We start from the raw sequence: 22,889 nt of genomic DNA, 5'->3' as shown, positions 1-22,889 counted from the left end.
TAAAATAGAGGGCAATGGGTAAGCCCAGTAATTTCTAAGGTAGGGACATGTTCGGCACAACTTTGTGAGCCGAAGGGCCTGTATTATGCTGTAGGTTTTCAATCTATGTTTTTCTATCTATTGTTGAGGAGGATAGCCATAGGGGTACTCTGCACTGGCTGTTTAACCCCTTTCACCCTCTTGCTGACACCCAGTTTCCTGTGCCCTGCACCTTGGGTGTAACTACCTCCCATATGTCCTGTCTGTCACCCCCTCAGCTCCTTGAACAATCCAGAATTCATCCAGTTCCAACTCCAAGTCCTTAATGCGGAGTGTTAGAAGCTGCAGCTGAATGCACTTTTTGCAGGTGAAGTTGTCAAGAATACCAGAGGTTTCCCTGTTGTCCCATATCCTACAAGAGGAGCATTCAAGTGTCCTGCCTGGCATCCTTACTGCTCTAACTGTGCAATTATAAAGAAACAATAAATAAACTGGAAAAAAAAATCCACCTACATCTTTTGTGTCTTCTCGCACTCAAGCTTCGAAGAGCTAAAGCCTCAAATCCCCATTCTAACATTGTCCACTCCAACAAAGGCCACTTGCCCTGCCTTATTTATATTTGCTCTTGCTAACGAATCTGATTCCTGATTGGCTGATTTTCAAACACCGAAACCCTTACAAAGTGCTGCTTTTTAAAGCACACTCGTAGACCTGTGTGAGTCACCTCGTCTCCATCCTGATCTGATTGGCCACTGTTCAAATTTCCATCTAGATGGTAAAAGAGGAACTCAAATTGATCAAGTAGAAGTCTCGCATGATAACATTGTTAAAGACACTACTTATCACTTTGCTGATGTGAAGGTCGTCTGACTGAGAAATAATGGCTAGATTTAGTTTGCTTATAAAGAGTCAGAGTCATGTCACTCAGAAACAGGTCCTTCAGACCACCAAATCCATAATGACCATCGGTTGGATTAGGATTTTTACACTTATCCTACTCCAGCTATTCTTTCTATTGGATCCTAACACATACAAAGGAAGCAATTTTTCTTTTGGTGATCAATTAATCAACCAACTGCACCTTTTGGGAAGGAGGAGGAAAGTACAAAAAACAAAAATTCATACGGTCTCTGGAAGAATGGGTACATGCTGCATTAGAGATCAGGATTGAATCTGGTTCACTGTATCTCAACTAGCTGCATCATTATGCTAACATATCTGGGCAATTTTTCAACCTTGTTGGGCAGATGCTAGTCTCATCAAAGACATGTCAACTTGGCTAGAAGCACAGTTCGTTCTTCAACACTGCAATCACCATGTTGCTGAGCCAATAGTCTTTGCGATATCTGTTACGGTCAGCTATTTCTGTAATAACATGAACAATATTGGCAGGGAACTGATATACAAGATGGTAGGAACCCTGAAACATGACTAAGAGGGATCAATTTGTTAACACTTCTGGCTGAAGATGGCTGTGAACATTTCACCCACATCTTTGGCTCTGAGACGCTAGATTCATCCATCATTAGGATGGGGATGATTATTCAACAACCTTCTCTCTCCAGAGTTTTCTACTCTGTCCACCATATTTCAACACTGGAAGGAGCAGCCCTTAATCCTGTCTGTTATTTGTCAGTTCACCAATTACTGGAGCATATAGTATGCTGTTTTCACTGTTTAGCTACAAGCAAATGGCAACTCATTCTAATGCACATTTAGAATCATCCTTAGTATGCACTTCTCGACACACCTGATTGAGGTTTCTGGCTGGCTGGCCTCATTGTCAAGCTAAAGTAAATAATTGAAATTAAGTGATTTTAGGCAATCATAACTTGATTTTTGCCTCCCTCTCATGTTCAACTTGCAAGCATTATATTCCATCTGCACAAAACAGCACATCCAAAATAAGGAAGAGTTTATGCAAATCCCATTGCCCTATTCCTCAAAACAACTCATTTGAATGCAATGCAAAGCACTGTTCTTCAGTTCATGATTTTGTAATTTAATTTCCTCTTTCAAAAACAATTAAGTTTTTATAGATTTTGTGTGACTCAACCTCTCACTGTTCAATGTTTTCTTAACATCAATTAATCTCGGACTAATAATTGTGGATACCTGTTTCAATTCTTGAAAGAAAGTTTCATATTAGTTTGGGTCTAGCACCCAGTGAAAGAAACTAGGGAATTCCATCTCCTCAGAATTCAACTCATGCTCATCAAGTGATGTCTCAGAAAGGCAGCGTCCATTATTCAGAACCCCCAGCATCCAGGGCATGTGCTTTTTTCATCGTTACCATCAGCTAGGAGGTACAGAAGCCTGAAGACACACACACAGTGATTTAGGAACAGCTTCTTCCCCTCTGCCATCCGATTCCTCCATGGATTTTGAACCCGTGAACACTACCTCGCTTTTTTAATATATATTATTTGTTTTTGCGCAACTTTTAATCTATTCAATATACATATACTGTAGTAGAGAGCACTCCTGTGGCCATCCCCCTCAGTAATCATTATCTCACTTTGGATGCTGTTGAGGGGGATGACCTGACAGAGGACGACCACGATGATCGGGTCTCTGGCACTGAGCCTGATTCCGTGGTGCAGAAGGGAAGAGGAAGATAAGGAATGCGGTAGTCATAGGGAATTCCATAGTGAGGGGAACAGACAGGATGTTCTGTCAGCCCGATACAGATACAAGGCGTTCTTCAATTATGTGAAGAACAAAAGGATGACAGGAGTGAAGGTAGGACCGATTAGAGATAAAGGTGGGAAGTTGTGCCTGGAGGTTGTCGAAGTGAGCGAGGTCCTCAATGAATACTTCTCTTTGGTATTCACCAATGAGAGGGAACTTGCTGATGATGAGGACAATATGAGTGAGGTTGATGTTCTGGAGCATGTTGATATTAAGGGAGAGGAGGTGTTGGAGTTGTTAAAATACATTAGGACGCATAAGTCCCCGGGGCCTGACGGAATATTCCCCAGGCTGCTCCACGAGGCAAGGGAAGAGATTGCTGAGCCTCTGGCTGGGATCTTTATGTCCTCGTTGTCCACGGGAATGGTACCGGAGGATCGGAGAGAGGCGAATGTTGTCCCCTTGTTCAAAAAAGGTAGTAGGGATAGTCTGGGTAATTATAGACCAGTGAGTCTTACGTCTGTGGTGGGAAAGCTGTTGGAAAAGATTCTTAGAGATAGGATCTATGGGCATTTAGAGAATCATGGTCTGATCAGGGACAGTCAGCATGGCTTTGTGAAGGGCAGATCGTGTCTAACAAGCCTGATAGAGTTCTTTGAGGAGGTGACCAGGCATATAGGTGAGGGTAGTGCAGTGGATGTGATCTATATGGATTTTAGTAAGGCATTTGACAAGGTTCCACACGGTAGGCTTATTCAGAAAGTCAGAAGGCATGGGATCCAGGGAAGTTTGGCCAGGTGGATTCAGAATTGACTTGCCTGCAGAAGGCAGAGGGTCGTGGTGGAGGGAGTACATTCAGACTGGAGGATTGTGACCTAGTGGTGTCCCACAAGGATCTGTTTTGGGACCTCTACTTTTCGTGATTTTTATTAACGACCTGGATGTGGGGGTAGAGGAGTGGGTTGGCAAGTTTGCAGACGACACAAAGGTTGGTGGTGTGGTAGATAGTGTAGAGGATTGTCGAAGACTGCAGAAAGACATTGATAGGATGCAGAAGTGGGCTGAGAAGTGGCAGATGGAGTTCAACCCGGAGAAGTGTGAGGTGGTACACTTTGGAGGGACAAACTCCAAGGCAGAGTTCAAAGTAAATGGCAGGATACTTGATAGTGTGGAGGAGCAGAGGGATCTGGGGGTACATGTCCACAGATCCCTGAAAGTTGCCTCACAGGTAGATAGGGTAGTTAAGAAAGCTTATCGAGTGTTAGCTTTCATAAGTCGAGGGATAGAGTTTAAGAGTCGTGATGTAATGATGCAGCTCTATAAAACTCTGGTTAGGCCACACTTGGAGTACTGTGTCCAGTTCTGGTCGCCTCACTATAGGAAGGATGTGGAAGCATTGGAAAGGGTACAGAGGAGATTTACCAGGATGCTGCCTGGTTTAGACAGTATGCATTATGATCAGAGATTAAGGGAGCTAGGGCTTTACTCTTTGGAGAGAAGGAGGATGAGAGGAGACATGATAGAGGTGTACAAGATAATAAGAGGAATAGATAGAGTGGATAGCCAGCGCCTCTTCGCCAGGGCACCACTGCTCAATACAAGAGGACATGGCTTTAAGGTAAGGGGTGGGAAGTTCAAGAGGGATATCAGAGGAAGGTTCTTTACTCAGAGTGTGGTTGGTGCGTGGAATGCACTGCCTGAGTCAGTGATAAAGGCAGATACACTCGTGAAGTTTAAGAGACTACTAGACAGGTATATTGAGGAACTTAAGGTGGGGGTTATATGGGAGACAGGGTTTGAGGGTCAGCACAACATTGTGGGCCGAAGGGCCTGTAATGTGCTGTACTATTCTATGTTCTATGTTCTGCACCCACATGGTGTGTTGCCTCCTAGGTGCCAGGGTACAGGATGTCTCAGATTGGACGCAGAGTATTCTGGAGGGAGAGGGTGAACAGCCAGAAGTCATGGTACACATTGGTACCAATAACATAAGTAAAAAAGGGAGGAAGTCCCGAAGAGAGAATTAGGTAGGAAACTCAAAAAGCAGGACCTCCAGGGTAGTAATCTCAGGATTGCTGCCTGTGTCACGTGCTAGCAAGCGCAAGAACAGCATGATCGGGCATATTAATGTGTGGCTGAGAGAATGGTGTAGGGAGCAGGGCTTCAGAATTCTGGATCATTGGGGTCTTTTCTGGGGGAGGTATGGCCTGTACAAAAAGGACGAGTTACATCTGAACCCAGGGAAGTCCAATAGCCTAGCAGTCAGGTTTAATAGTATTGTTAAGGAGGGTTTAAACTAATTTGGCAAGGGGATGGGAACCAGAGTAATAGGGCTGAGGAAGGGGAAAAAAGAAATAAATCAAAGATAGCATGCAACAGAGATGATAGAAAGGACAGGCAGGACATGAGGCATAATCACAGCCAGTGGGATGAGTTACAGGGCAATAGAGGTGTGGTGCAGTTAAAACGGAAAGCAACAAATACTGACTGAAAGTGTTATATTTGAAAGCACGCAGCATCAGAAATAAAATGGACGATCTTAAAATTCTGCTACAGATTGGCAAGTATGACATCATGGCCATCTCTGAAATTTGGCTAAAGGATGGCTGCCATTAGGAGCTGAATGTTCAAGGATATACGGTGTATCGGAAAGATAGGTTAGTAGACAGAGGGGGTGGTGTGGCCCTGCGTATGAGAAATAGTATTACATCATTGGAAAGAGATGACATAGGATCAGAAGGTGTAGAGTTGAGTTAAGAAATGGCAAAGGTAAAAGGACCCTAATGGCAGTTGTATAGAGACCTCCAAACAACAGTCAGGATGTGGATTACAAATTACAGCAGGAGATAGAAAAGGCATGTTAGAAGGGTAATGTCATGATAATCGTTGGGGATTTTAACATGAAAGTGGATTGGGAAAACCAAGTTAGTAGTGGGCCTCAAGAGAGAGAATTTGTATAATGTCTAAGGGACGTCTCTAAGACACTAGCAGGAAGGACAGCAGAGTTGTCTGGAGTTTCTGCGAAAAATGAGAGAAGTGCAAGACAGATATATTCCAAATAAGAAGTAATTTCAAATGGAAGAAGGACACTACTGTGGCTGATAAGTGAAGTCGGAGCCAAAGTAAAAGCAAAAGAGAGGGCATACAAGGAAGCCAAAGCTAGTGGGAAGACAGAGGATTGGGAAGCTTTTAAAAACACGCAGAAGGAAACTAAGAGGGTCATCAAGAAGGAAAAGATGAATTATGAAAGGAAGCTGGCGACTAACATCAAAGAAGATACTAAAAACTTTTTAAAGTATATAAAGAGTAAACAGAGAGTTGAGGGTAGATATAGGACCAATAGAAAATGACGTTGCAGATATTGTAATGAGAGATGCAGAGATGGCAGATGAACTGAAGGCGCATTTTGCAACAGTCTTCACAGTGGAAGACATCTGCAGTATACTGGACATTCAAGGGTCTCAGGGAAGTGAAGAATGTGCAGTGAAAATTACGACTGAGAAGATACTCAGGAAGCTTTATGGTCTGAGGGTGGATAAATCTCCTGGACCTGATAGAATGCACCCTCGGGTTCTGAAGGAAGCAGCTGGAGAGATTGCGGAGGCACTAAAAATGATCTTTCAAGAATCGATATTGTATTGTATCGGATGACTGGAAAATTGCAAATGTTACTCCGTTGTTTAAGTCGGGTGGGAGGCAGCAGAAAGGAAACTGTAGACTTGTTAGCCTGACATCAGTGGTTGGGAAGTTGTTGGAATCAATTGTGAGGGATGAGATTACAGAGTACCTGGAGGCATGTGACAAGATAGGTCAAAGCCAGCATGGTTTCCTGAAAGAAAAATCCTGCCTCACTAACCTACTGCAATTTTTTGAGGAAGTTACAAGCAGGGTAAACAAAGGAGATGCAGTAGATGTAGTGTACTTGGATTTTCAAAAGGCCTTTGACAAGATGCCACATGTGTGGCTGCTGAGCAAGAGCCCATGGTATTACAGGGAAGTTACTCGCAGGGGTGGAGCACTGGCTGATCGGCAGAAAATAGACAGTGGGAATAAAGGGATCCTATTCTGGCTGGCTGCCAGTTACCAGTAGAGTTCCACAAGGGTCAGTGCTGGGACCACTGCTTTTTACGATGTACATCAATGATTTGGACTATGGGATTAATGGATTTGTGGCTAAATTTGCCCATGATACAAAGATACGTGGAGGAAACAGAGAGCCTGCAGAGAGACTTGGGTAGTTTAAGGGATTGGGCAAGGAAGTGGCAAATGAAATACAATGTTGGAAACTATATGGTCGTGCACTTTGGTGAAAGAAATAAACGGGTAGACTATTATTTAGATGGGGAGAGAATTCAAAATGCAGAGATGCAAAGGGATGTGGGAGTCCTTGTGCAAGATACCCTAAAGGTTAACCCCCAGGGTGAATCGGTGGTAAAGAAGGTGAATGCAATGGTGGCTATTCATTTCTAGAGGTACAGAATATAAGAGCAGGGATCTGATGTTGAGGCTCTATAAGGCACTCGTCAGACCACACTTGGGAGTATTGTGTGCAGTTTTGGGACTCTTGTTTTGGAAAGGATATACTGACATTGGAGAGGGCTCAGAGAAGATTCACAAGAATGATTCCAGGAATGAAAGGGTTACCATATGAGGAACATCTGTCAGCTCTTGTGCTGTATTCCCTGGAGTTCAGGAGAATTGGGGGGGGGGGGGCGGGATCTCTTAGAAACATTCCGAATGTTAAAAGGCCCGAACAGATTAGATATGGCAAAGTTACTTCCCATGGTAGGGAAGTCTAGGACAAGACTGCATGACTTCAGGATTCAGAACAGAGATGTGGAGAAATTACTTTAGTCAGGGAGTGGTAAATCTGTGGAATTTGTTGCCATGAGTGCCTATGGAGGGCAAGTCACTGGGTGTATTTAAGGCATAGATAGATAGGTTCTTGATTAGCCAGGGCATCAAAGAGTATGGGGAGAAGGCAGGGGAGTGGGGATGACTGGAAGAATTGGATCAGCCCATGACTGAATGGCAGAGCAGACTCGATGGACCAAATGGTCTGCTTCTGCTCCCATAAATTGTGGTCTGATTTACTTACTTATTTATTTGTTTCCTTCTATATTTTGTATTGCATTGAACTGCTGCTGCTAAGCTAACAAATTTTACAACACATGCCAGTGATAATAAACCTGATTCTGACTCTCTTGAATGGTTGGACTAAAATTGCGGAGGCAGATTTAATTACTGTATTAAGAGAGAACTGGGTAAGCAGTTGAAAGGAAAGAAAGTGAGAGAACATAGAAATAGGATCGGCTGAATTGCACTTGCTTAGAGTCAGGACAAACTTGATGGGTCAAATGTCCTGGTTCTGTAATTTATCCTTGATGGATTTGCAGCTGCCGTATATTTTAACAGATTGCAAAACAGCCCAGACTTCCAATGCAAGTTAAATAGATTACTTGTATAGAATGCTCCTCTACCACAATTACATTTCAAAACTTGCAAAGATGCACGTTTCATTCACCACAAATATGAATTATGATTACAGTAGAGATCCTCAAGCAATACCATTTCTTGCCACCAGATGGCAGAACAGAATATTTTAAAGCAGGGGTCTCCAACCTTTTTTGCACTGCAGACCAGTTTAATATTGACAATATTCTTCCAGACTGGCTGTAATTGTTATATGGTTACATAAGTCACTTATAAGTCAATAGCATCATAACATTTTAAGTAACATTTGGATATTAAACACACAGCACATATTTTCCCCGTATAAACATATAAAATCATTGCAACACACCAATATCGCTGAATCTGTGGGAGCCCTGGGCTTGTTTCCCTACAAGAAGACGGTCCCATTGAAGGGTGATGGGAGACAACGATACTCCAAGGGGGTTCCTTATGTCCAGTCTATTCCGCAATTTAGTTTTCGTTGCATTCATTGCAGAGATATGTTGGAAATGGAAGCAATGTTTTCAGTGCTTTCGTGGCTATCTCAGGATTTTCAGCCTTGACTTTGATCCAGAATGCCTGCAGAGATGTTATGTCAAACATACTTTTCAGCCCGCCATCACTTGTAAGCTCGAGGAGCTGATCTTTTTCCCGCGCCAACATGGATGACGCGTGGGTAATGACCTCGCATGCATTCAAGCTCAACAGTGGGCGTGGCAGGGAATGAGGAAAGGTGCAGCTGACTCATATTGTTTCCTCGCAGCCTGGTAGCACATGCTTTGTGGCCCGGTGGTTAGGGACTGCTGCTTTAAAGTACAGGTTCTCCCCAGGTTAAACACCCAACTTATGGACTTTGCATACATTCAAATCAACATTTCGGAGGCCTGCTGAATGGAGTTGCCAGTTGCTGAGGTGCTACAGGCATATCCATATCTCCACTCTCTCCACCCTCCCACATCCTTGAGCCACAACAACCAAGACAAACAGAGTTGAAAGCAACAAGCAAACTCATTCACATACCAAGTCAGTGAGGCTGTCTAAACTGTTCATTTCTAATTTATTAATGAATTGGATTTTGAACACTTCTCAGAACACTTCCCTCTCATAAATATATATAATATCCTATTTATATTTTTGCCATCCCACTTTATATTGTTGATAAGATTGAATGAGTATTGTTATACTGATCCTGAAACAAAACAAATACAGCTTGCAACTTTTATATTGCTTGAGGAGATTTTAAATTTACCTAATCCCATTCCCTGCTGGTAAGGCTATCAAGTAATGATATCCTTACCATAAATAATCTCTAAAGTCAAGTCTATACTTATAAGAATAACCATTTAAAAAGGGTACAGAATTCCAATGCAAGCCAAGCATGAAGAGATTTTGAACACAAGAGATCCTCTAGATAGTGGAAATCCAGAGCAACACAAAATGCTGACAGAACTCAGCAGGTCAGGCAGGACCTATGAAAATAGAGACAGTCGAAGTTTCGGACTGAGATCCTTTATGACCCGATGAAGGATCTCAACCTGAAACCTACAGTAATTATCCTGTCAAGCTTCCTTTAGAATAGTGAGTAACATGAATACATAGAAGTCAGGGCATATTGCCATGTGGAGAGATCTGTGGAACAATTATGTGGGTGCTTTTTAAGTCCACATTTTATTTGTGTATCAGCACCAATTTTATGAAGATTAATATTTCCTACCATCTTTCAGCTGGCTAAGTATTTGTAGAGAATAGCACCCCAACTACCTCAAGATACACAATTTCTCATTAGAGATTATACGCAGTTTTTGGATTGGACTCTGCCATTCACATTATGTGTACCTCTGGTTTCTGCTTACTCCTTTTCTATTGCTACTTGATGGAATTTTGATTGGGGCAAATTGGCTGTGCAACCTGCAATCGACAGTGCTAAGTTGAACTGAACAAAACTGAACATTCCTAGACTGTTTCAAGGACTCTGTGGTTTGATGTCCCATATTCTGTGTGTTTTTCACTTGTTTTTTGTCATTTGCACAATTTGTTCCTTTTTTTGTATGTTGGGTGTTTAATATTTTCCTTGAACGGGTTCCAAGGTGCTTCTTTGTTTCTTGGATGTCTGGGGGGAGACGAATCTCAAGGTTGTATACTGCATACATACTTTGATAATAAATATACTTTGAATCTTTGAATATCACCCCCTATGGTGCTAATGACTTGTGCAATGTCATTCAGTGACATGGGCAAGCCATTACCAACCCAAAACATGAAGCAACTAAGAAAACTGACAAATGGTAAACAGACAACTGCACCATTTTTGTCATTGATGGCCAAGTATTTACAATGTCTGACTGTGAAAATGGGGGACACCTCCCTCTCCCTTATTAGGGAGAGAGAGAACTTGTGGTTTGTCGAATACTGGATGAAATACGATAGTCATTGGGGTAACTGCAAGATCTGTGCCTTTGCTATTGCCTAGCTCACACTTGTGCTCAGTAGCAGGTGCGCTTTTTTTGCTGGGGAGGAGGAGGTATCGTTGCCTTGCTGCCGCTTATGCGTGGGAGGGAGGAGCTGGGGGGAACTTTGGGGTTCTCATGTTTAACTGTCCATTCTTTGGGGCACTTCTCTGTTTCCATGGATGTTTTGCAAAGAAAAAACATTTCAGGCTGTTTATTGTATACACTTCTCTGACACTGAATTGGATCTTTGAACCTTTGAGCCTTTTGGAAGCATTCAAAAACTGTCTTTTAAAATGTCAAAATACTGATAAATTATAAGCTATTTAATTTTTTTAATTACTTAAAATATACAAATGTAGCAAAGACAGTTTTAAAAGAGACAAATTATCTTTGTTCCTTCTAGTTATAAAAGTTCCATTCAAATAGGCAAACTGATTCTGAGCAAAAAAATCTTGTGCTGCCCGAAGACTCCTTCTGGAGTCCAACAGGAAGCATTTTTGGCAAAATGTGACAACTGATCCAGCGTACAGGTGTCCCCCGCTTTTCCAATGTTCGCTTTACGAAACCTCACTGTTACGGAAGACCTACATTAGTACCCTGTTTTCACTTTCAGAAGGTGTTTTCACTGTTACGAAAAAAATTCAGCGCGTGATAAAAAAATTCAGCGCGCAAAAAAAATCAGCGCACGCCCCAAGCAGCCGCTCTCCCCGGATTCGGAACGGCATTCTCGCCAGCATTGCTTTAACAGGAGCCTGTGAGCAGTTGTTTGCAAGATGAGTTCTATGGTGTCGGAAAAGCCTGAAAGAGCTCGTAAGGGTGTTACACTTAGCGTAAAACTAGACATAATTAAGCGTTTCGATCGTGGTGAACGAAGCAAGGACAAAGTGAGTTTGGCTTGTGGAAGCTGACGAAGATGATGTTGAAGAGGTTTTGGCATCCCATGACCAAGAACTGATAGATAAACAGCTGATGCAATTGGAAGAGGAAAGGATAACAATCGAAACCTAATGAGTAATGATAAAGTACGACTTTAATTTTGAAAGGGTACATAGGCTTCGGGGATATTTGCAAGATTCTTTCAGTCCTTACAAAGAACTGTATGATAGAAAAATGCGCGAGGCTCAGCAGTCGAGCAAGCCACAGCAAACAACAAACCTCAACCTTTAACATCGAGGCGGGCAGTCATAGGAGAAGATGAGCTGCCTGCTCTAATGGAAACAGATGACGAGATGACACCCCAGTGTCCCACCACTCCAACACCCAGGCCGCGGACAGATACTGTACTGATTCGCGGAGAATGCAGCAGTAGCTGGGAGGCACACAGCACATGTTTAAGAAAAAAGCCGAAATAAACATGCTAATTAATTAGGTGCCGCCCCACACGTAATTGTCGGCCTAGATCAGAGGCGATGCAATCGGCAATCGGCAATGATCTGGGCTGACGATTATGTGTCGGGCAGCACGTAATTAATTAGCATGTTTATTTCGGCTTTTTTCTTAAAGATGTGCTGTGTGCCTCCCGGCTACCGCTGCACCCCTGCGTGCTTCGCGGCAATGTATCGGTTGGTGGCCTGGACGGTGGGAGCCACTGCACCACCCAACCTGCAACGACTCAGCCTAACACACCATCATCAGTGTGCCCTGCGCTGTCCCGATTCCGGTAAGTGATACTACACTGTACATATATTATTTCTACTTTATATCGGCTGTGTATTTTTACGTGTTATTTGGTATGATTTGGCAGCTTCATAGCTTAAAGATTACTGGAGAGTGCTTGCGCCGTGTTTTTGCCAACAGCACTTGCGTGAGATTTTCTGCCGACAGCGCTTGCGTGAGGTTTTTGCTACGGAGAACAGTTCAGTAATGATTGTGGAAAAGTATTTCTACTTTATAAAGGCTGTGTATTTATCATATCATTCCTGCTTTTACTATATGTTACTATTATTTTAGATTTTATGTGTTATTCGGCATGATGTGGTAGGTTATTTTCGGGTCTGCGAACGCTCACAAAATTTTCCCATATAAATAAATGGTAATTGCTTCTTCGCTTTACGACATTTCTGCTTACGAACCGTTTAATAGGAACGCTCTACCTTCGGATGGCAGGGGAAACCTGTACTTGTTGGCACTAAAGCTAAGAAATGTTAGCAGTTTAATACAGAAATACTGCCACTTCTTAGCAAGTTCCAGCGCAACATATCCATTATTTTGCAGAAATCAGATCAGTTAGTTCAAGATTTTCTTTTAAATTATCTTAGGAAATGTTAGATATAAAGCCACATTGTCTTCACATAAATTTAATGATTATTTCAGATATCAGTAGGTACATCCATGTCAACAAGCCAACATACAACTTAAGTAATTGTCATATTCAAATCTATTGAGCTGTATTTTAAAGAATTAATATGCTAACAGGGGAGAGAAATTAAGCTTATACTTTGCTCAAGGTTCTACAATGTAATGATAATGCCTAATCAAATAAATATGTCACTCAATGTTTTTGATCCGATGCAACATTCAGTATTCTCAGGATTCTTTATATTTCTGTCTGTGTACTCAACAGAGGAACTCTTCCGCAAACTCTAAACAAAACATTTCTGCAATACCTTGGTTAATCCTATTAACATTTGGAATGGAACTCTGGAAAACCAATGTGGAAATTCCAGCTGCAATCAGTAGTTTACACAAATGAGCACAAAACAAAAAGCTAACTCCATGTCCCATCATAATGACTTTTTTTTTTTAAGTTTAGTTCTTCAAAATGTTTCTTATAGGTCAATCTGTGATCCACTAACCATTTTCTTCACATTGTTTTTTTCCAACTGAGCTTATATTAAGCAGCAAAAATACAAATCCGACCATGTTGTTTTTTTAAAACAAAAATCAACATTTTTCAAAGTCTTAATTTAACTTTAAGGCTTCAGTTTAATTTCAAATGGTTTACTCCTGTTTTTAAATCTTATTAGATTAGATTATTTGTGAAATAACTAGTAAGAAATTGTGCTTCAATCAATAAAATTGCATCTGATTTTTTTTTAAATCTTAGGTCCACTTTCCTGAACCGATCCAATTCAACTTGATTCCTATAACATCCAAAATTCCTCTGCAAATCTATCTTGAATATATTCAGTATACCTCTCTATAGCCCCCTTAGGTGCTATAAAAAGTTATTCTCCTGAATTCAAATAGAGATGCAAAATATCTACCATCATACATAATTTGATTCTGCTGCTGCTTTGTCGTCCTCTTCTCAATCACTTTGTAAAAGTAAAGCCTCAACTGTCAGCGGACAACCTCTCAAACTTAGCAAAAGGTAATTTATCATTTTATGTGTAATGCTTAACAGCTGTAATTAAAAATCAATTACAACTGGAAAACAATAATGTTTTCTAAAATGCAAATGGAAGAGTTCTACTCCTGTGTACAAACTGATTGAGTTCTTTAAATCTTGCGAGACTAATGACTTTTAAGACAGCCATTATCTTTGCTTTCCAAAGGTTTCTCTCCCCATTTCTGCAAATTACACTGAATGTCATATGTCAGATTACAGAATAAATTCCTACACATCTTTAGACAAATACTGTTTTTAAGATACCTTATTTATTGGAGTTTTGTGCTGATATTCTTGCACCATCTAAGATTTAAAGCTTCAAAAATATTCTCCATGTACCACCAATTCAATCTCCAAATCACATTTACAATACACAAATATTGCCATGTCTGTATTCAAAGTACATATGCTTCAAACAGCTCACCAACATTGAAATTCTACAGTAGTTGCACCCTAAATATTACACAAAGCTGAATGTTATATTGCTCCACAGTGAAATAAGGTTCCCCAGATAATTTCTCTTTAAGTTTATTTAGTTAATGTGTTCAACTAACATAAATAACTCAGATCAATTACAAATCCTTTGTAAAATCATTTGGAATTTACTCATGAGAATAGCAATGAGGCCTCTATTAGATTAGCAGACATTTCATAAATCAATTTTATACTATGATAAGGGCATCTTTTTTTAAAAAACAAATATTGAAAGGACTCTATAGTAGACAGAGGGAAATTTTTAATTAGGAAGTCCAAGACTAGAGGAAATAATCTTAAAGCCAATAATTCATCCAGCAGGGAACAATTTCTGACACAAAGGATAACAAAAATCAGGAATTATTTCCCACAAAAGCAGATGGTATCACAATTACTTATTTTAAATTACATTACAGACTTCTGCAAGCCTAGAACATCAAGAAATGAGACTAAGACAAATGGTTAGAGACTGAATATTAAACAATGACGGATCAGACTAAATTGCCCATTTCTAGCACTTTTGCAATCCTGCTGTTTATAATTCACTTGAAGGTGCAGTTGCTCATTTCCTCCACATGATGACCCTTCTCTGCAGCCATCAAATCAGCTGCTCAATTCAACTTGACTTTCAAGATTAATATTACAGAAACATCATAGAGAAATAAAGGACGTTTTACTTTTAAAATTGCTCAGCATTTCATTCCTTTATCTTTATGGAGGTGCTTCCAAACAGCATCAGAAAACCAAATTTTATCACATATCACTGTTGGCTTTTATAACGTTTCAAACCTTAAGTTTATTTAGATAATTTACTTAAATTATAATTAGTTTTTCATTAAGAAAAGTTTAATTACCAGTGATTCCAGTATATTATTGTCCTCAACAATGAAAATATTTTTAAACATTTTTTTTTGAAAGAAAACGTTATTTGTACAACTCTGAAGCCAACTTCCTGTTATGTCCAAACAAAATACAACAAACGCAATAGGAATCATCTTACCAGGCTGTTCATCTCTGAAGACTCAAGGCTGCCACACTGCTGGACTGTACCAAGTCCCTCCATGCCTTCTTCATCCCACATGTATGTTCCAGCTGAACTACTGGAAGGAGAAAGTTCAAAGGAAGAGCCCATTGCGTAGTTGACATCTGGAGACACAAGGTCATTACCTGAGGCAGTGGTCTGGGAACTCTCCAAATCTTTGCAATGATCTACTCAAAAGATTTTAAAAAAGGGACAATTGTTATAATATATAGGAGAACAAACAGCTGTTAACATCTTGCCAATATTTTGTTTTTTTTTTAAATATGCATTGTCAATTATTTAGCCGGATAACCAAAATAAGACAGCATTTCAACTTTGAATTATGACAAACAAGTTTAAGAGATACAGTAGAGATTAATAACTTATACAAGGTGTTTGTGGCACAAGCAGCAATTTAAATAATTTTATTTAGACAATGAATAAAATCATGGACAACAGCAAGAGGAATTCATTTAGAACTGCCACAGGTTAGGAAGATGACAGGGAACAGGAAATAAATGTTGGCCATACCAGTGATACACATATCCTGTAAATAAGTAAGTAATGCAGGGAGCTCTCAACACTGACAATTCATATAATATTTTGCTAAATCAACACTAGCTGGGATACAACTAGAATAGCCCATTCAGATATTTACAGATAATAGTTTAATAAGGATCAGTAAGATTAAAAGATGAAGATATCAAGAAATATCACATTTAGAAGTAGGGAAGGTTGATGCCATTTCCCAGTAATGAAGAGAAATTTTTATGTGAATGGATAAATCAATGAAAATGGAAATTAATTAAGAGACAGCAATATTAAATGCATAGATTGCAAAGCAGTGCATGAAATTTGAACATATTTGAAGATAAAAAATTAACAAATCAAAGATAAACTATAAATAGTGTAGAAAGGAAAAGATAGTAAAACTTTTTCACAGATATGACTAAAAAAGGAAGGTTGCAATGGGATTGAGGCCATTAAAGAATATGTAGGATAATATAATGGATAACCACGGGAATGACACAGAAACAATAATCTATTATCTTGCTTTAATATTCAGAAGGTCAGTGTGACATTAGGAGAGCACTGAAATTAGTACAGTTAAGAGATTAAATTAGCTAGTCAAATTTAAGGATGAATTCTATCCATGCAGTTTAAAAGAATATTAGAAAGATAGAAGAGGTATTGCTGCAAATTTAGTAATACTTTGGAAAAAATGTAGTGCCAGAGCACCATCATATAGTTTGCCTATAGCTAACTCACTATTTAATGAGAGAGAAATAATGTGTCCCAGGCATTATAGACTAGTAAGCAGAATATCAGCAGGAAAAATAATAGAATCTCTATATGAGCATGTCAACATGGATTTTAAAAGGTATTAACCTTGCTTAATCAAGTTACATTTTTTTTGAAGAGACAACAAAGAGAATGGTAATGTACCTCCAAGCCCTGAACTAAGGTACCCCATAAAAGACTAACAAAGTCAGAGAACAGAGTCGGGGCACAACTAGGTGAATAAACTGCAATCTGACAAGGAACAGAGTGGAAGTCAAGACTAATTATTTGAAGGAATTTCATTAACGAGAGGGTGATGAATCAATAAAATTCATTGTCACAGACAACTGTGGAGACCAAGTCATTGGGTATATTTAAAGCTAAGGTTGATAGGTTTTTGATTAGTAAGGGTGTTAAAGGTTACAGGAAGAAGCCAGGAGAATGGGGTTGAGAGGGATAATAAATCAATCATGATGGAAAGGTGGAGCAGACTAGATGGGCTGAATGGCCTAATTTTCTCCTGTAACTTATGGTCTTGTACTGGAATGATGTAGCAAATGAGAGCCACAAACATCAATGTTGTGAGCACTGTTTTTCGTAATTTGCAGTAAGGATTTAAACTCTTGCATCAATAACACGTTTTAATTTTGCAGTTGATATCAAATTAGGGAGTGGATGGGAGGGCAGGCTTGGAGTCAATAGCTGGAGCAAATGCAACTAATTACAGAAATACATCAATAAAAACATACAATGAGCAATTAAGTTAATCATATAAATGTGATAAAGTACATTTTGGTGATTTGAATAGTGAGGTTGCTTAATTTTAGGAAAATGGGTTGAGTTGGGGAGAGGAACAAAAGAATCATCAAATACTGATACACCCAAATCACGCTATGTGTTAGCAAAGGTGTTTAATGAAAGGCAAAGTAAGTCCAGGCAAACTTCTGGAAGAACAGAACCGTAAAATTGAAAAGTTATGTTCCAATCTTGATTTGATATTTGACATTTAAAATAATGAGTACACTTCTGATTGCCTTACTATATAAAGTTACAGGAGAGGAGGCAGAGATGATTTATAAGGATATGAGAAACATAAAAGTACGTAAATCAAGAGAGCATGAAAATATTTGATTTCTTCACAAAAATAAGGTGCTGAGAGTTGATCCAATAAACAGTCTTTGAAATTTGAAAGTGTTTTTTTCTCCAGAGTGAATCCAGATAGAATATTTACACTTATGAGAAAGACCACAAGCTTGAGCCATTAGAACACACCAAAGAGAAATCTATTAGGGAGTGTACAAGAAACTTCTTGAAGACTGGTGAGAATTTGCATATGGCAACCACAATATTTGAAGAGTATGTTTAAAGAGAGACTAATAAAGCATATAAAGAAAAAAAATTGAGACATACTGAACAAAACGAGGGAAGACCTGATTGAGGTGAACAGGCCAAATGGCCTATTTCTATGAGTATTTGATGCAGCATTTAGATTACAGGACTACTGAAAAGCAGAGAACAAATAATAGGACTGGATCCAAGAGGATTTCGCACAGGATACACAGAAAATAATGTTTTTAAAAACTTAAGTAAAAGACATTGAGAAGGCAAAAGCATCACATCCAGGAAAAGCTCTCCAAGTTATACACCATCATGACATGGAGACATTATAAGTCATCATCTATTGGTCTCAACCAGTGCTTCCCAAAATTTTTGGGTTACTGCCCCCTTGGCTCCCAGACTTTATCCCCTCCTCTCCCTTTCCAGCCATCACATAATAACTATAAATAACTTCAATTTATGATGCACAGTGAAAAAAATAGGAATTGCAAATTAAAAGCAGTAACAAATAATTGCAAAAAATTCCAATCTATTTAAAGCTACAAATAAAATTATTTCTTTATTTAATGACAGTAGAAACAATTTTCATCAACCATTTTCGAGTCTACATTAGTGGTCCAACTATTCACCACTTCATTAATTTTTCACCTTTCAATCAGAAGAATGGGCTTGTTGCAATGACATCAGCTTCTCAACATTAAGCTGAATGTCACTCAGGAGTCGTCCCAGGCCCCTACACTCAATAATTTAGTCTATTTCGTTGCTTTGAAAGAAGTTGAGCGACTGCACTGAAAACGTGCTTCATAACATAGGATGTGGAAAGGTAATACAGAACATCTTGACACTTTCTCACAGTTCAGCAGAATACAAGATAATTCTTTCTGCAACCAAAAGTCTTGATATGATTTTTTGAATCTTGGTCCAGCTCAGTCTTTTTGTAGCAAGATCAGTTCTTACTCCATCTTTCCTGTTAATTCCTCATTGGAAGTGTTCAGAAATGGATTTATTACCCAATCTAGAATTTGGATCCGGAGAAGATCCTGACATCACTCTGACTTGTATTTATGCAGCTCACCCAGGTGGGCACAGTATACCTGATGATAAGCTGGTAGACTTTCTTTCTCTTCCAACTGAGAGAGACTCGGAAATTGGAAAAGGTCATGACGGCCAAAGTTGCACTTAAATAGAGTTAACTTGGACAGAAATAATGGAGCCGATTGATTTGACTTTGATCAATTTCACATAACGTCCTTGCAATTAAAGACTGATTTAATTAAACTTTGAATAACTCAGACAAAGCAATATCATGCGTAATAGTCTTGAGTTGATTACTGAATGAAGCATTCGAGCCTTCAAAGAATTTTATCAGTTTCAAAAAGTGCATAAAATCACCTCAGGTTACTTTTGAGAGCCACCTGACTTCCATCAACAGCAAACATTCAAACTGTTTATCATTGTCATCATAATGTTCTCAAAATAGCCGAGAAGTGACAGCATGGAACTTGATTTACAGCTGTGATCTATGCAGCCGATCGCTTAAGTATTGTGCAATAAGATGTTGTCTGTGAATTACACAGTGAATGGCAAATGTTAGGTGCAGGTTTTTTCAAGAAGGTTAATAACCCCACGATGGAATTCTGTTGCTATTGGCACCCCATCTGTTGCATAAGCAAGAATGTTGATGAGCATGAATGTCCTTCGCTTTGCGAAATTGTTCGACCCAAAATATTGACTCCCCCTTTACATCTGTTTCTAGTCCCTTTGCAAATAATAACCTTTGAACCATGCTTTCATCTTTTATGCAGTGAACATAACCATAAAGCAATGATTTATTGCCAGAAAAGTTGACTCATCCAATTGCAGAGCAAATTTTGTTATCTTAAGTATTTTGCACAATGCGTCTCCCACATTCTCGGACATTTCATCTATTCGTCTTTGAACAGAGTTGTCGCTGAGTAGATTTACTTTAATTGTTTAATCTGGTGATTTATGCAAAACTGTACTCAGAGCTTTGCTTACTGCTGGCAGAATCAGTTTTTCTCCAATTGTATGGGGCTTTCCAGATTTAACAAGGGAGCAATTAAATGTTATATGAAGCAAACAGACCATCACTGTTTTGCCATGAAGTGCTGCCAAACATGTTTTCAAGTGCCTACCGTTTCTGAAAGTTCTCACAAAGTGGCTGAATATAAGCCAGGTTTTTGTTTGCTTTGTCAGAATATATTCTCTTCAAATGTGGTCAAGACCATTCCAAAGGGCAGATTCTGAACTTTACCCCATTGAATGCCATACCCTAATAACAAGAATTGTCATGGTGAGATTAGAGTATGGGAATCGTACTAGCTATCACTGCACTACAGTAGTGAACCGCAATAATGCATGGGCTGGGCCTAGAAATAACATGACTTCTTTACAACAGATTCTCTTGAAATGCTAACTATAACCTGCTTCGAACAAAGTCTAATAGAACGCTGGGGGTTATCAATGGATGAGGTGATTATGTGATCATTGTAATCAATTATGAGGCACAGAGGATCAAATGCTTATAATAAATAATTCATTTCCTAAATCAAGTCTGCAATCTTTCAGCTACCCCTTTGCTACCAAGTGCCCACCCCACTGCCCCCTTAGCAACACCAACTGCACCCCCCCCCGGGTCTAAACCCTGTCAATCCCTACTCTATGAATTGCACAAGTTCCTTCATCAGAAGCAAACACTTTAAGGTGAGGTACACCATCTTTTCAAGGCCTTTCAGGGTCAGACAATAAATACTAATTTGCCAGCAACACCAGGACTTGTAAGTGAATTTTAAAAGTAATCTCCATATTATTTATTAGAAAAAACAGCTGATAAAAATACTCATTTTGGTAAATTATTAGAAACACAAATGGATGAGTTAATAAGATAAAATGGACAAACAAGTTTGTTAGAAAGGGGAATGGAAATGATGAACAGAAAAATACATGCTAAAAATTTAAAAGCAATGAAGGAGTACTTGAAGAATTTAGGCCCATTTATTTTGGAAGATTTAGAAAGATCTACTCAACTTTAAGGACTCCAAACAGTAATCTCATATTTGAAGTGCAGAAAATTAAAGATATACATACTGCACAGTCAATTGAAATATGACTACTTCAGGCAGATACACTGAATGCTTGAATTGATCTGCAGAAGCAGAAAAGATAGAGAAAGGCTTGGATAAATAAATGAAGGAATTGCCAGAGAGTTATCACCTATTGTAACAGGGTAGGTGAATCAAGTCTTTCCTGGTCCTACTATTGCCGATATTAACAGAAAAATAATAAGTATAAAACTGTTAAAAGTAGAAGGCTGTACTGTAGTTACCAAAGTTTTTATGAATCTTAAAAGTAAATAGTGCCTTTTCTGAATCCTCTATTCAGGTCTAAATTCTATAAGAAGTCTCCATTGCCCCAATTTATATGTTACTGACTTAATTCCTTAATTTCCCCATTCCTTTTTCTGTTGAGTTGTGTTTGTCCATTTTTCAAAACTCTTCAGATTCTGGATTAGTTCCTGAGGATTGGAGGGCGGCTAATGTAACCCCGCTTTTTAAAAAAGGAGGGAGAGAGAAACCAGGGAATTATAGACCAGTTAGCCTGACATCGGTGGTGGGGAAAATGCTAGAGTCAGTTATCAAAGATGTGATAACAGCACATTTGGAAAGCAGTGAAATCATCGGACAAAGTCAGCATGGATTTGTGAAAGGAAAATCATGTCTGATGAATCTTGTAGAATTTTTTGAGGACGTAACTAGTAGAGTGGATAGGGGAGAACCAGTGGATATGGTATATTTGGATTTTCAAAAGGCTTTTGACAAGGTCCCACACAGGAGATTAGTGTGCAAACTTAAAGCACACAGTATTGGGGTTATGGTATTGATGTGGATAGAGAATTGGTTAGCAGACAGAAAGCAAAGATTGGGAATAAACGGGACCTTTTCAGAATGGCAGGCAGTGACCAGTGGGGTACCACAAGGCTCAGTGCTGGGACCCCAGTTGTTTACAATAAATATTAATGATTTAGACGAGGGAATTAAATGCAGCATCTCCAAGTTTGCGGATGACACGAAGCTGGGAGGCAGTGTTACCTGTGAGAGGATGCTAAGAGGATGCAGGGTGACTTGGATAGGTTAGGTGAGTGGGCAAATTCATGGCAGATGCAACTTAATGTGGATAAATGTGAGGTTATCCACTTTGGTGGCAAGAACAGGAAAACAGATTATTATCTGAATGGTGGCCGATTAGGAAAAGGGGAGGTGCAACGAGACTTGGGTGTCATTGTACACCAGTCATTGAAAGTGGGCATGCAGGTACAGCAGGCGGTAAAAAAGGTGAATGGTATGTTGGCATTCAAAGCAAGAGAATTCGAGTATAGGAGCAGGGAGGTTCTACTGCAGTTGTACAAGGCCTTGGTGAGACCACACCTGGAGTATTGTGAGCAGTTTTGGTCCCCTAATCTGAGGAAAGACATTCTTGCCATAGAGGGAGTACAAAGAAGGTTCACCAGATTGACTCCTGGGATGGCAGGACTTTAATATGAAGAAAGACTGGATTGACTAGGCTTACACTCGCTGGAATTCAGAAGATTGAGGGGGGATCTTATTGAAACATATAAAATTCTAAAGGGATTGGACAGGCTAGATGCAGGAAGATTGTTCCCGATGTTGGGGAAGTCCAGAACGAGGGGTCACAGTTTAAGGATAAAGGGGAAGCCTTCTAGGACCGAAATGAGGAAAAACTTCTTCACACAGAGTGGTGAATCTGTGGAATTCTCTGCCACAGAAAACAGTTGAGGCCAGTTCATTGGCTATATTTAAGAGGGAGTTAGATATGGCCCTTGTGGCTAAAGGGATCGGGGGTATGAAGAGAAAGCAGGTACAGGGTTCTGAGTTGGATGATCAGCCATGAT

General features: G+C 39.6%; 1 protein-coding gene across 2 annotated transcripts in view; it reads right to left on the bottom strand.

The window, feature by feature from the left end:
- The window catches only part of LOC134358428 (serine-rich coiled-coil domain-containing protein 2-like), a 782,366-nt gene that overhangs the window by 672,845 nt on the left and 86,632 nt on the right, over positions 1–22,889 (bottom strand). For both annotated transcript variants that reach the window (XM_063070650.1, XM_063070651.1), the window contains exon 4: positions 15,320–15,528. In XM_063070650.1, coding sequence (XP_062926720.1) covers positions 15,320–15,528 — 209 coding nt within the window. The remainder of the gene's footprint in view (positions 1–15,319; positions 15,529–22,889) is intronic.

The sequence above is a fragment of the Mobula hypostoma genome, chromosome 18, assembly GCF_963921235.1.
Source record: "Mobula hypostoma chromosome 18, sMobHyp1.1, whole genome shotgun sequence".
Taxonomy (NCBI): Eukaryota; Metazoa; Chordata; class Chondrichthyes; order Myliobatiformes; family Myliobatidae; genus Mobula; species Mobula hypostoma.
The sequence above is the reverse complement of the archived record's forward strand: the minus strand, read 5'-3'. Positions and strand labels throughout refer to the sequence as shown.